Raw genomic sequence first — 15,086 nt, 5'->3', positions numbered from 1 at the left:
CTTGATATTTATATGATATGTCTAAAACATTTTTTCATTCTTTTTTTTCTTGTTTATGGTTCTTTATTGGGGTTTTTCTTCAGTCTATAGTCTATTCTGTTCAGATGTTCCACTTAGCAAAATCCAAACTATGTACATGGAAAAGGTTGTTGTTCACCCATTCTGGTTTCCTTGATCAATATAGCAAGCATAACTTTGGCTTTAAAGTCCTTCTCAACATTTATAATTAGAAAGAAACATTCTGAAGAAAATTTACTGCTATCTGGCTAAGAACTAAAGTTCTATTGGCATCAAGTACAGACTCTAAAACTGCAACTTCTCTCTGAAAGCAAAATTGCCATGAAAAAATCATTGTTCCTTTGGACAATACTCTTCTCTAGTAAGTTGAACACAGATCAATTTGAGGGAATCAATCAATGAAACAAACAAACAAACAAACAAACAAAGGCAATATACCTTTGTCCTTTTTTCTAGACAAATCACAGTCACAGAAACACTTTAAAAAGTTGTCTCTCCTGAAATAACTTAATCATGATTCACCAAATCACAAAATCACTTTTACTGTCACAACATTTTAAAACTGTTGAAAGCTTAGAATATGTTTCCTCCAAACGCTTCATGTTATACATGAGAACACTTAGACATAGGCAGGACAGAGTGACTTGGAGCTTTACCTAGTCTGTTGCTCAATCATCATGATGGAAACACTCAGTAATGCTGCCTAGAGCTGTATATTTAGCTACTCCAAGTGGTTTCAACAGATATTTTTAAATATACCTAATTTGATTCCAAGTGGCTTTTTGTAGAATAGAGATTAGAAATTAATTGTTATAGCTGTGGACCAAAAATTAAAATATTAGAAATAAAATTTTATTTGCAATAAATGTAGGAAGAGAATCAGGCACAAACCATGTATAAAGAAAGAAGGCAGAGCTTTAACTTCTCTTTTCAGATATTATATAATGTGCAGATTTCACTAAAAGAAAGAAGAAAAGGTGGGAATGAAAAAAGGAAGAGAATAAAGGAAGAAATATATGGTATATCTCAGAGTTCTTTATTTTAACACTGAGTTCCGAAGGCACAAGAGAACTCAAGAAAGTCAGAGAGCCCTACAGATCCTAGCTCCAAGGAAACAGAATAAAGTCAAAGGTGGGAATCATAATTTTTAAACTACCAGTGGCCTTCTTTTTGTTCCTACTCTGCAACCCTCCCCTCCCCAATCTGTTATTGAGCAACGTTAGATTGAGATAAGGTTGCTGTATTTCAAATCAAGTAGTAAGCAGAAAATTTTAAATATGAAGTGGTAGGTTGACACTGTTAACCTACAATTAAAAAGCGAAAATGAGAGGCAATAAGCATTTATTTTAGATCAAAGAATTGCAGTTTAAGGAGCACAGGTTCAGGAAGAAACCCAAATAATATCCTGATTATGGAGTGAATACGATGGGGTTTTTATGAGAAAAGAAAAGGAATAATTACATGAATAGAAGAAATTTCTATTTGTGCTAGCAAGCTGTGAGTTACTCTTTAGCTATACATGGTTGATTACTAATTCTATATTCAAACAGAGAGTCCATAATCATCAGTCCCTGTGGTCACCATGTCTGCTTTCCTGCTGGCTTTACAATTGTTTGTAAGGCAAAGTTGCTTTAGTACAGTCCAAAGTTCTGGCCCAGTTCAAACAGTCCAAAAGTTCAAGGAGCAAGACATGTAAGGCAGGTCATCTGGAATGGCTGTCTGGCTCCATTTTAAAATGTCTCTACTTATGTCAACTTTCACAATGTTATTGAAAAAAGCAAGAAACAAAGAAATAAGAAAACAACACATTAGTACAATATATAAAATGCAGAGAAAGTATAATTCTAGGGAAAAAAAGGATTATTCACAGATAGTGTAAGAGAAAGCCATATTCTTCTCAAACAGCACTAAGAAAGTTCAAATTATGAAATCATGGGGAAAAAAGTAAATCTAAAGAAGAAATGATAAGATAAAGAAGGAAAAAAATAGACAACAATGAGCTGGCAAAGTTTATGTAAAAATAGGAAAAAATAAAGCTATTGCTGAAATGAGACCACATTAGAAGCATCAGGAATCAGAATGGATAGTGCAGGAAAAAAGAAGACCAGTATGAGGAAATAGAATATAAAATTTTTAAAAAGACGAAGGAATAAAAGGCACTAAAAGAAGGCAATAGATGTGGAGAGAACAAAGAGCTAATCTATGGGTCATTGTTATTCCTACAACAATTCTCAACTGGATAATATATTTTTAAAAAATGATTTAAAAATCATTTTATAACAGGGGAAATATCAGGCTGATTTTTTAAGTCTCTTCTGCAATTTTTAGTGTCAGAAGGTGTACTAGTTTACCAATAACTCAGTGTATTAAAAAAAACAGAAATTAATTATATCACAATTCTGGAGACTAGAAGTCTGAGATCAAGGTATTAGAAAGGTTAGTTTTTTCTGAGAACTGTGAGGGAAAATCTGCTCCCTGCTTCTCTCCTAGCTTCTTGTGGTTTGCTGGCAATATTTGGCATTTCTTAGTGTATTAGCATCCTTCAGAGAAACAGAACCATTAGGATGAATATTTTACTATTTTTGTGCGTGTTTTATTTTGGTTGTTTTTAACCAATAGGATAGATAGATAATCAATAGATGATATAAGTGATAGATATAGATAGATAGATAGATAGATAGATAGATAGATAGATAGATAGATAGATAGATGATAGATGATAGAGGGATGATGCATGATAGATGATAGATGATAGAGAGATGATAGATGATGGGATGAAGTTAAGATGAGAGAGAGAGAGAGAGAGAGAGAGAGAGAGAGAGAGAGAGAGAGAGAGAGAGAGAGAATTGGCTCATTTGGCTATGGAGGCCGAGAGGCCCTAAGATCTGCAGTCAGCAAGCTGGAAACACAGGAGAGCCAATCGTGTAGCTCTAGTCTGAGTCCAGGAGAGCTGATGGTGTAAATTGCCGTATGTTCAAGACCCCCAAAAAGCCAATGTTTCAGTCCAAATCCGGAGCCAGAAAAAATCAATGTCCTAGCTCAAGCAGCCAGTCTTCCCTCTTATTCATAGGAAGGTTAGCCCTTTTGTTCTATTCGAGACTTTCAACTGATTGGGATGAGTCCACCTGCATTAGAAAGGGCACTCTGCTTTACACAGTCTACCAATTCAAATGTTAATCTCATTCAAAAAACACCCTCACAGACACACCTAGAATAATGATTGCCAAATACCTCGGTACTGGTGGCACAGTCAAGGTCACACATAAAATTAACCATCACATTTATCTTCTGTTGCATCACCCTGCTCTCTACCTTCATCTTCACATGGCATTTTCCCTGTGTACATATATGTATCCAAATTTCTTCTTATTTATTTATTTATTTGTTTGTTTATTTATTTATTTATTTATATTTTTTAATTTCTCCTTTTTTATAAGGACTCCAAGTCATATTGGATTAGGGGCCCACCCTACTAGAATGATGTCGTTTTAACTAATTACATCTGCAATGACTCTATTTCCAAATAAGGTCACATTCTGAAGTATTATGGGTTAGGATTTCAACATATAAATTTTGGAGGGCACATAATTTAACTCATAACAGAAAACATATCAATGATTTTTTTTTTCAGAATTAGGAAGAGAAGTGTTACACAAAAATTGTAAAAGCTTCTAAGCAGGACCTTGAGTTGCACAACTCCAAAGGACACAGTCTCAGAGAGTGCAAGGTGAGTTCTGAAATAAACAACCACATATATCCCATTCTAGGTGAATAATGCCCCCTGGGGTTACATGACAGCAGCATCTGACTATTTTGCAGGCAACAGAAAATCTTCTTAGATATGCACCAAAACCGGAAATATAGACACTCATGAATCTGTCTTGCAAAATTGATAGTTTAATGTCCATTGCAAAATAGAGTTGATCATCACCAAAAACACAGAAAATGATTTAGGACTGGATGAACAATTGTATTAAAAGGACAGCGGGATTGTGGTTAGAAGTGTGTGGAATAAGAACTTTTTCTTTATAAAAGTATACACTATTCAAATACTTTTATACTAAGCTTGCATTATTTTATAATCAAAACCTAATTTTTAAAAGTCATTTTGTTTAGTTCTTATTTGAGGTAATAATACTAAATACAAGTCTTTTCAAATGAGCACTATTACTGTTTTCTTTGAACACCAAATATCATCCTAAAAATTTATATTTGTATATTGCTATAGAATTAAAAAATAATTTTACAGTATCGTTTTGTTAATGCAGCAGCCTAATTACTTTGATTCATGTATGTTACCTGTGTTAAATATCTTGCCTCCGATCTAGCTATAAAACGTGCACCTGGAGTCAATTTAGTACACAGTTCATGATAATTGGTTTAAAATATTTTTGTTGAATTTATGATTCTGAAATAGGCTAGGCTAAAATAAACTCTTGGCTAAAAAGAACACTTAAAGGAATTCTTTGAGGTATTATGATAATGCTAGGTGTGCATGTGGGGAGACATCAGTATATAAAATCTAGTTTTAAATCAGCATCCAAACAATTTCTCTTTTCTGTGAGCCTTTGCTTCGTTAGATTTTACCACATTTTTTACTTCTGTTGAATTGCAATCTCATTTTAAAAATGAAATAATTTGAATAAGCTCAGGTTTGTTAAACATCTGCCCATCTTTGAAATAAAATCAAACTAGCTTTAAATATGAACTCTAAGCACTCTTGAATCTATCCCTTCTTCTTGAATACCAAGGAAACAAAGCCTTAAGCTTACTTTTTAAATTATTTTATAATTTTTCAGGATGAGATACAGGTAGCTAAGGATCCAGATACAAATTCAGTGCAAAGAAATGGAAGATTAGAAAATTAGGACTTGCTAGGCAGGCTAGTGGGATGGATATTTTGTTGATAAAATATTGCAAAAATGGTGCTGATGAGGATTTAAGTTCACTGTTTTCATGGAGACCTTTGTGCCTGGCTGAAATCTATTCTCTTTTTTTAAGATGGCAATAACTTGGCTTGTAGTATCTCTGATGCTTCTTGCTTTGCTTTCCTTTAAAATGTAAGCAGAAATTAAACTATGTTAATTCAGTGTCCTGACTTTTTGCAGCTGTTCCCCACTACATTTGTGAATTTTTAAATCTCATCTATGGTTCATTTTAGCCATGGTACTGGGAGGGAGGAGCAGATGAGTAGAATACCTGCACTGTTGCCTAGGGAAGGAGGGAAAAGTGACCTTTCATCTTTGTTTGCCTGAACTAAAGCATTGAAATATTTAAAGATCAGTTCTTGGCAGACAATACAACAAAAGTTAAAAATAGTAAAAACTAAATGTATTTTTAGATGCTTTCAATATTAATATTGTTTTCATGATGATTTTCGCTGAAATTTTGACAATTAAACTTGAGAGTTATGTATAGAAAACACAGTATACTTTATTTCTGGTCCTACAGTTGTCAGGTCACTTTATTCAGTGACTCCAATATTGATATAGGAAGAGCCAAATAACCAAATTAAACAAAAATCAGTTTTAAAGATCGATGTGCCATTTCCCATGTGCCAGTTTCATCAAATAACCATGTAACAATTTAATAACTGTTTTTAATAAAAAGTGGTGTGTTAATAAATACATATTTTAGATTTTATGAAAATTATGATTATCCATGGTTAAATAGAAACTTATAACTCAGTAAGAAGTCACTCAACTAGTATCAGTATTTAAGTTGATAATGTTTTGTGATACGATCTTTGGGAGTACATTAAAGAAAGCCAATTTTCTCTTCTTCATTATCATGTCAGAAGCAGAAAAAAATCCCTTCGTTCTCTAATCCTACATCTATTCTTTCAATAGGAAGCCCCAAAGACATGGTAATTGCTTAGCAGACCATTAACAAAAATGCAATGAAGTTAGGTCCCACAAAAGCCTAAATTCTTGTACTCAAATACATGTGTGAAAGAGAGAACCTGTAACATGATAAAGTTGATTTCTGGTTTTGTCCATAAAAAAGAAATGTTCATAAACAAATTTCTGTTGGCCAGAGTATGAAGCCAGATTTTTCTGGTATTTGAATTATTCTTTGACAATAACTCCCTATAGAAAATAGTATTTCATATAGTTAAAGTGATTCTATTGTAAATTGTGCTGCTATGAACACAAGGGTGCATAGATCTTTATGAATTATTGTTTTGGTTTTCTTTTTATAAATACCCAGAAGTACAATTGCTGAGTCAAGGGTAAATCCATTTTTAATTTTTTGAGGAAACTCCAGACTGTTTTCCATAGTGGCTGTAACAATTTTCAATCCCACCAACAGTGTATGAGGGTTCCTTTTTCTCACATCCTCACCAACACTTGTTCTTTGATTTACTGATGATAGCCATTCTGACAAGTGTGAGGTGATATCTCTCATTGTGGCTTTAATTTGCATTTCTCTGACGATGAGTGACCTTGAGCATCTTTTCATATGTCTATTGGCCATCTGTATTTCCTCTTTGAAGAAATATCTGTTCAAGATATGGCAGTAACCTAAATGCCCATTGACAGACAATTGGATAAAGAAGTTATGGTTCACATATACAATGGAATATTACTCAGCCATTTAAAAAATGAACTCCTACCACTCACAACGACATGGATGGACCTAGAGGTTAATATGGTGAGTGAAATAAGTCAGACAGAGAAAGATAAATACCATATGATTTCACTTATATGAGGAACCTAAGGAACAAAAAGAAGAAACTAATCAAAAACAGACTCACAAATATAGAGGACAATCTGGTGACTGCCAGAGGGGAGGTGGATTGGGGGCCTGGGAGAAATGGGTGAAGGGTTAAAGAAGTAGAAATTAGTAGTTTTTAGGTGGTCACAGGGATGGGGTGCACAGCATAGGGAATGCAGTCAGCATTAATATGATGGCTAGGTGGAGGGCCAGGGGAGTGAGGGAGCAATTGGGGGGATCATTTTATGAACTATATAAATGTATAATTATGTACTTGAAACTATATATTATATACTTGAAACTAATAATAAAATTTAAAAATGTATAACCAATGTACTGTATACTTGAAACTAATAATAAAATAAAATTTTTAAAAAGTGATTCTAAAGCCAAATAGCCATAAGATAAAATTGAGTACCTTAATACAAAGTCTTAATCATTAGACATGGAAAGATGGCATTAAGAGGAATCTGCACAAACAAACCTTACTAAAATTACCCTTATCTTCCATAATTTCCCATATATTTACCTTCCCACAATTTACTTCCCCTAGAAGCCCAATGCTCCTTTACTTTGTTTAGCCACTTCTCCACAATTTATCACTCTTTCTTAAAATGGTATTTAAGCTTCCAAGTCTAACAACTTCTTTGAGTTCCGCTTCTTTTCTGTGAAACTTCCATGCACACATAATTAAAATTGATTTTGTATGCATTTTCTCCTGTTATTCTTGCTTTTATCAGTTTAATTTATAGGTCCCAGTTACAGAACAGACTTAATAAACAATTCATTCGAATGCATTTATATTCTTCTCTTACTACAATGCTTAAGTGCTAGCAGGTACATTTCAATGAAATTGTTTCTAGATGTTAGACCAGTTCAATTATTAACGAATGGCAAACTACATCAATGTAATTTTCTCTCTTAGTTCTTCAACGTCATCATAGAGTGTGTGTAGTAAAAACTCACTGTTGAAAGATTTGATTCCCAGAAGCCCTTAAGAAGTGGGAAGCATTACTGCAACATAAAAATCTCCTGGCTATATATAAAGGATAAATGTAATACCTTTAAGTGCCAGCATCTTGTTGACTGTGAAGAAAAAAAAATGTGTTAGAAATGACTGAGGCTTCTCTAAACTGGAAATTCAGATCATGTATGTGGTAGCTTGTCCATAGTTCTTTTTTTGTTATTGTTGTTGTCATTGCATTGTACAGTTATCTTATCTTTTTTTTATCTGAAGTAAAATCATTTTGCAGAATATATGAAATATGTTGTGTAATGGGTCTATTTTAAAGCTTGGAGCAGTACAATTGATAATAGCAGTCTGGTTTAAATTCAGTGACAAAATTATGACCTGTCTATCATCCAGTGTTGTTATAGTTAATAATCAAGTTTACACTTTGCACAGTCTCCTAGTCATTATTTCCTGTTCTTTCTTTAATCAAGCCTGGCACAGAGCAGATAGCGTGTGTGTGTGTGTGTGTGTGTGTGTGTGGTCATTTTTTTATGTAAAATGTCTATATTAGTATTGCGACAAAAATGTCCCAAACTCAGCGACCTATAATAACAAGCCATTTATTTGTACATTCACAGTTCTGCATATTGATCATGAACTAGGGTTTGCCATTTTTTGACTGTTTCAAAAGTGAGTTGCCTAGATTTGGCTCCATGTTGCAGGCCAGACTCAGATTAGCTCCATGTGCTGTCATTCTGGGCCTAAGATGAAGGGGCCTGGTGGGTCACCAGAACATCAGAAGCATTTACTTACATCACATACTCTTACATTCCACTGGCTGAATCAAATCACTTGGGCAACCCCAAGGTCTTTCAATTTTTTAAAATCCACCAAGCTCTTTTGTGCCTCAGAACTATCTCCTCCAGTCATAATTCTGTGCTCAATAAATGTCTACTTATCCTTCCTTTTTCTACTTAAATATGGCTTCCCCAAGTGGTCTTCCCTGACACTTAATCTAACATAGTCCTTACAACAGCTATTATCTCACATTCAGAGCAGCCTATTCTTCATAGCTAGCCCATTATAATTTTTATTTTCATGGTTATTTATATGATCACATTCACCCTTCCCATTAGCCCCAAAGTGTCATTGATGTCTAAGCCATGGCCTCTTTTTTTCACCTTTGCATTAGGAGCAGATACCCAGTCTGGTATTTAAAAAATAGCTGTTGGATGAATGAGTGAAAAGCATTAGAACCCTGTAGAGAGAATTTCCTCTTATCAACTGTACTGAGTTTATAAGTTTGGAAATAGACAAACAAAAATATGATTCTCAGTTCTATTGGGTAAAAGGCCTCTGTCCTTTACAAAGTCACTTGACTTTTCTGTGCCTGTGTTTACTAACTCTGTACTCCTTAACTCTGTGCTTTTGAGGATTAAATGATAGTGGATGTAAGTCCCTAGCCCAATGTTGTGAGTATACTGGACAGTCAAATGTCATGATCATTTTTCTCTTTATATTCCCAGACAGCAGAGTCCCAGTCCCATGCTTACATTGAATAGCCAGGATTTTAGAGCCCTTCTCATACTTTCTGGTTAATGTAGTACAAATAGTGCTCTTACATATTATAGGGAAGTCATGTGATGTATGGAACTTGGAACTAATAAACACTTTCCTAACTGATATTCTAAGTCTCTATTTCACATTTATGTTTCCCTTTAACCTGAAATAGATGGGATTTTCATAGGCAACCATGGAATTGTAAAGAGTATGGAGCTAAAATTCTAGAAAAGAGTGAGCAGAATCAAGGAGAATAGATCAAAAGGAAAACATGAATGCAGGACAGGACAAATCCCCAAACTGGGGACTCAAGTCTTGCACCAAGAGAAGAGGGTGAAGGTTCTTGACTGCACACAGGAAAGAATTCAAGTGCACTCTGGAGTTAGAGATAAAAGGAAAGTACATTAGAGAAGGAATAACCCTCCATAGACAGAGCATGGTCTCATCTCAAAGATAGAATGAGAGAGACCAGAGGAAAATTTATTAGAGAAGTAATAATGCTCCATAGACAGAGCATGGTCTCATCTCAACGAGAGAGACAGACACAGAGAGAGAGACAGACATAGAGAGACACCAAGTGTTCAAGGAATTCAGTTTATGTGTGATTCTTAGTTATATGAATTATAGATTAAAGACTTTGTTTACTTGTTTTCCTTTGATGGTATGGATATGTAGTGTGAAAGGCTGGGTATGCAGAGTGAAAAGCATGCTAGTAATCTCAGCCTTTGTTCTCTAGGTTCCCCGTAGGGAATGAATTGTTGAGTTTATTTTGTATAGGGTACAACTTAAAGACTGTTTTCCTTTCATGGAGTGGGTAGTTTGTTAGTAATCCCAGCAGGAATCTTCCTTTGTTCTGTAGGCTTCCAGTGGTCTTCCAGCAACATGTTGTAGGCTCTGGTTTAACATTTAGTCTATTTATACAGTTCTTATGCCTTGTCCCTATATCGGCATGAACAATTCATGTCCTCTTTAGATGAAGAGTTTGCTGATCTTACTCACTGGGACATGGAATATAGTGAACCGAGATATAGTTCTCAAAGTAGGAAGTGAAAAAATTGTTTTATGACACTTGAGTTTGAGCTCAAGATAGACTGCAGTAAGCAACTGGTTAACATATTTAAGAAATTTAGGCAGCACATCTGAGTGGAAATAATTGAAATTTAGATCACAAGTGACATCTAATGCCATATGTGTGATCAACTGAACGCAGTTGGGTCTCAGTGTTTATGGGGATTCAAAACCACTTGAAGAGCTGACTTTAAAATGCAAGAAAGGGAATGAATGTATCAGTTACTTTATCAAAAAGGTGAAAGATGCAATCTGATTTTTTATTTCTGATATGGGGTGTTTTCAAGTGGGGGTGACAATTTTCTAAAATTAAAATTGTGGTGATAGTTACCTATCACGCAAATATATTTAAAACCATTGAATTTTAACTTTAAATGGTTAAATTGTATGTTATGCAAATTACATATCAATAAAGCTGTTAAAAATAATAAAGGCTCAGGTCAGATTTGGCCTAAGGGCTGTAGTTGGCCAATGCTGTTTAAGAGGATTATCTTATTTTCTTTCCTTCTTTGCACTTATCCCTAAATGAAGAGAGAGGAATCTGTATATCAGCACACATGCAGCCTGTTCCCAGCACACCAGTTGGAAAGTACTACTGCAGAACACTGGAGCTACAGAAATTTGTGGTGACAGGTATCTCTATTTTCATGCAATTTTTTTCCCACCTTCTGAAAAACACATTTCTATCTCAGCCCTCTACTCCCTGCTTCCCTGTCTTAGAACCATGACATCATCCATTTGGAGAGACTAGGGTGATGTCCTGATGAGTGTGAGATGACCAAGGAGCCTGCATTCAAAATTATGGCAAAAAGACTCAGAGTCGACATATCCTTGAGATAACATGTTCAAAGTATACCAGTGCTAGGCCAGTCCTATGAAAGCAAACAGATTCTAGAATTTGCTATTCAAAAGGATGAAGGGAAATTATTTGACACCCCCACCCAACCACCACAGCTTACCAGCTAATGACATGATTCACTCACTGCAGTGAGAAGTTTGTGAAACAGCAGTTAGGATTGAATCACTGCCCAATTAGGTTTATGATAATCCACTGTCAAGTCAGTCTCAAAGAACAGTCTTCTACACCAACCAAATGGGAGAATACAATGGGAGAATACACTGGACTTGATCCATGAGTCAAGTCTAGTAGTGGACCTCTCTATGATTCCCACAGGGTGTGGTACTGCTTTGGATTGATGACTTTCACAGGGACCCAGAGCCAAACCACATTCCACATGCCCCTTTCTATTCTATGATTCCATGCATTAAGAAGCATTAATAGAAACAAGTTCCATTAGGGCACAGAATTTTGGCCTTTGTATTCAGGCTATAACCCTAGCACCTGGTACATTGAAGGTAATCACAATTTCTGAAGTGAATCAATGAGTGAATCCCTAAAGTCTAGAGGATATTGACTCTGACTATAAACCCATAAAGTGGGGAACTAACTACTAGATGGTTGGGTTCCCACTGGACCTGTAAAGCAAACTCAATTTTTTTTTACGCCTACAGCACCTGGTCTTCCTAGGTGGTCTCCCATCCAAGTACTAACCAGGCCCGACCCTGCTTCGCTTCAGCAATCAGACGAGATCGGGCACGTTCAGGGTGGCATGACCATAGACTCAAATATTAAAAACAAAAACAAAAACAAAAAACCATGATACACAATGTATTCTAAAAAAAGTTTCTAGGATTAGATACTCTGTTCTAAAGGTGAAAAAAGGTAGATTAATTTAAAAATAAACAGAGACACTTAAAGAAGATTATTATAAAGTATTAAAATGAAAATACCTTTTACTAATAATAAAAAATACTGAACAGTCTCCAGAAGATACACTTCATTTAGCCAAACCACACAGGATTTAAGATGTTATATTTAAAATCATCGTTAAGTTTTACTAAGCTATTATTTTCAAAGCATTTAAATCAGGCCCTTTACTGCCAAGAGAGGAAAAGCCGCATAGGCAATAAAAATGTTTTCTTATTGACATGTTTTCACTAAAGTCATAGAAATTGCTCTCCAAATATAGCATGACTGAATGCTCTCCACTGCAACCACGTTGACAATGTCAGATATTTGAGGTATGTATCCATCAGTAAGTTTCAGAGAATCCAAGGTGAAGAAGATACTATTATCTATCACCCCACTTCTTCCATGTAGGCTTGTAATGCAGGCCTGTAAATACAAATAATGGAAGTATTTATGAAAAGCTTGAGACACTATAACAGAGTCTGTATCTCCTCAGTCAGGCTCTAATCTGTAAATTACTCCTAATTAGTGATTCTCAAACTGGCTGGCACATTTGAAATACCAGGAACACTTTGTAAAACTACCCATGTCCAGACCCCATCTCATACCAATTAAGTTAGAATCTCTGCAGGTGGGGCCCATGTCTAGGATTAGAAACCCTGCTCTAAGTATAACACACAATGTCCATTAATTTCTATAGTTGAGGTTGAGAGAGTGAAAGGGGTTTAGTAAGAAAGAAATGTGGTAGTAAATAGAACATCATTTTCCCCTGTTTCCTCTGCCACATTCTAGGCTTCATCTGCACCTTTGTGCAGACTGAATTTCCCACTCATTTTCAATCTCCACTATCCAAATCATACCCAGCATTTAGTGTAAGCCTCTAATCTCATTACCCACTCTGTTCATTCTTTCCCAACAATCCCCTGAATACAATTTGTTTACTGTTCTTGTTGTTCTCAAACATTTTAATACTTCTCAAATAAACTACATAATTGAGATCTTAATTATATTTGTGTTCTATATTATTCTTTAATTTTTCCTTTCAGAAGCACAGCCTTTTCAATAAGAAAATAGACTCCTCTTTGGCAAAGCCTCCCTTTAGGTTTTCCAACACACCCAATAGAATCCTGAGCAGCAAACATTATCACTAGAGGAAAGATAAGCAGAAACAAATAGCAAGAGCAACATGCAAACAAACTACCTCATGCACATGCTTGTGTCTCAGAGGCTTCACAGAGATGGCCTTTCTCCTCTGCATGTCTGGCTCGATGGAAAATGCAACTTCCACTCGGTCACCTTGATAAGGCTCAAAATCTAAAACAGCCATGGAGAGGAATCGAGTTGGAATTATCTCTTATTTTTGGTAATGTTAATTTCACAAGTTACTTCAACATTGCAATACCCTAAAATAGTTTCTATTACATAGAAGGTACATTTTGAACATTTTAAAACAGGCAACCTGTAAATCATCCTGTCCGTAAGGAAGTTCACATTGATTCTCTCTACTGATTTAACAAAATCAGTTGGAGAAGAACAACAATGGGGCAACACAGGGAAATCTTTTTGAGAGTAGCAAGGGTTTATTAAACCGTTGTCACATTCACAATTCCTTCTTGAGAGGCAGGAAAGTACATAAGAAAGAGCACAAGTATGAATCTGGCTGCCTGGAGTCAAACCTTCATACTGCCGCCTACGCAATTTGCAACCTTGGTCAAGTTACTTAACCTTTCAGTGCCTTGATTTCTTCATCTATAAAATGAGAAGCATAATAGTAGTACTTACTACATAGAGTTGACAATTAAAGTATGACATATAAAATTCATGGAACAGTGCCTGGTAAATAACCAGCACCAAATAAATATTGATTGCTATTAGTGGTAGCAGTAGCAGGAGAACATATTGCTACAAAAAGAAGTAATTCTCCAAGGTGTTTTAGACAGATGATGAATTGTACATATCTTATATTTTACAGTTATAAACAAATATCTATAGATTTTCACAATAAATTAAAAGTAAGCCACAGGATACAAAGATACCATGAAGGGTTTCAGGCAAATGGAATGCTCAAATACTGATGCTAGAAGTGAAAATTGGTACAATCACTTCAAAAAGTTGGCAATATCTACTAACTAAACATGTCTTTACCCTATGATCCACTATTTCCTAGTTCCTTCATAGTCCTTTTCTTGTTCCTCCTCAGTTCCATCATAGCTAAATTTTAGTGACCCAAGACGCGTGCATGTGTTGGATCTCGGTCTCAATCTCTCTCTCTCTCTTGTGCATGCGCTCGCTCTCTCTCTCTCTTCTTTCTTTCTCTCTCTATAATTTCTATACACATTTCTTTAATTTCTTTAATGTGGCTTTATATAATATCAATAGGCTGACAACTCCTAATTTTATATATATATATATACACACACACACACTCACACATATATATATATAACTGCAGCTCTAACCAACTTCAGATTCATATATCCAAGTGTTTATTCAAATTATTATGCCTAAAGCTGTTCTTCTATGTACTCAGTTTTGTATATTAATCTTTCCACATCTCCAAAATGGAAACTCTACAGTTATCATTATTCAAACAATAAAACTTAGGAGTAACCCCCGACTCTTCTTTCCTTCACACCAAATGTCCAATCCATCAGCCAGTACTTTCACTTCTACCTTCAAAATATTTCTAGACTCAAATCAATCCCTACGGCCTCCACTTCACTAACCTTAGTCAAGTCTCCATCATCACTCACATGACTATTGCAACAGATTCCTAACTTGTCTTCTCAGTTCCATCCTTGTCTCATATAGCCTGTTCTGAACATGACTGGTAGAGTGAAAATCCTGAAACATAACTCACCTCATATCACATCATTGCTCAATACCCTCTGAAAGGCCACATCCTTACAATGACCTATAAATTCCTATGTGGCTCACATCCTTATTGCTCCTTCAGGTCTTTTCTGAAAATTTACTTTTTCAGTGAAACCTTTCTAGTGCACTCTGTCTAAAATTTCAACC

At 35.3% G+C, this 15,086-nt stretch overlaps 1 protein-coding gene and 1 pseudogene across 1 annotated transcript in view; both read right to left on the bottom strand.

Annotated features, from left to right (window-relative positions):
- Nucleotides 1–11,818: 11,818 nt before the first annotated feature.
- On the bottom strand, nt 11,819–11,937 carry LOC120613332 (uncharacterized; annotated as a pseudogene).
- Nucleotides 11,938–12,143: 206 nt separating this feature from the next.
- CT55 (cancer/testis antigen 55) overlaps nt 12,144–15,086 on the bottom strand; it is a 24,497-nt gene continuing 21,554 nt past the window's right edge. The window contains exons 5-6 of the mRNA XM_039875698.1: nt 13,267–13,379; nt 12,144–12,491 (exon numbers count right to left, since the gene is read on the bottom strand). Of these exons, the coding sequence (XP_039731632.1) occupies nt 12,297–12,491; nt 13,267–13,379 (308 nt within the window). The 3' untranslated portion in view covers nt 12,144–12,296. The remainder of the gene's footprint in view (nt 12,492–13,266; nt 13,380–15,086) is intronic.

The sequence above is a fragment of the Pteropus medius genome, unplaced genomic scaffold, assembly GCF_902729225.1.
Source record: "Pteropus medius unplaced genomic scaffold, Ma_sr-lr_union100, whole genome shotgun sequence".
Taxonomy (NCBI): domain Eukaryota; kingdom Metazoa; phylum Chordata; class Mammalia; order Chiroptera; family Pteropodidae; genus Pteropus; species Pteropus medius.
Note: the sequence above shows the minus strand (reverse complement) of the source record. Positions and strands in the feature narration are given on the sequence as shown.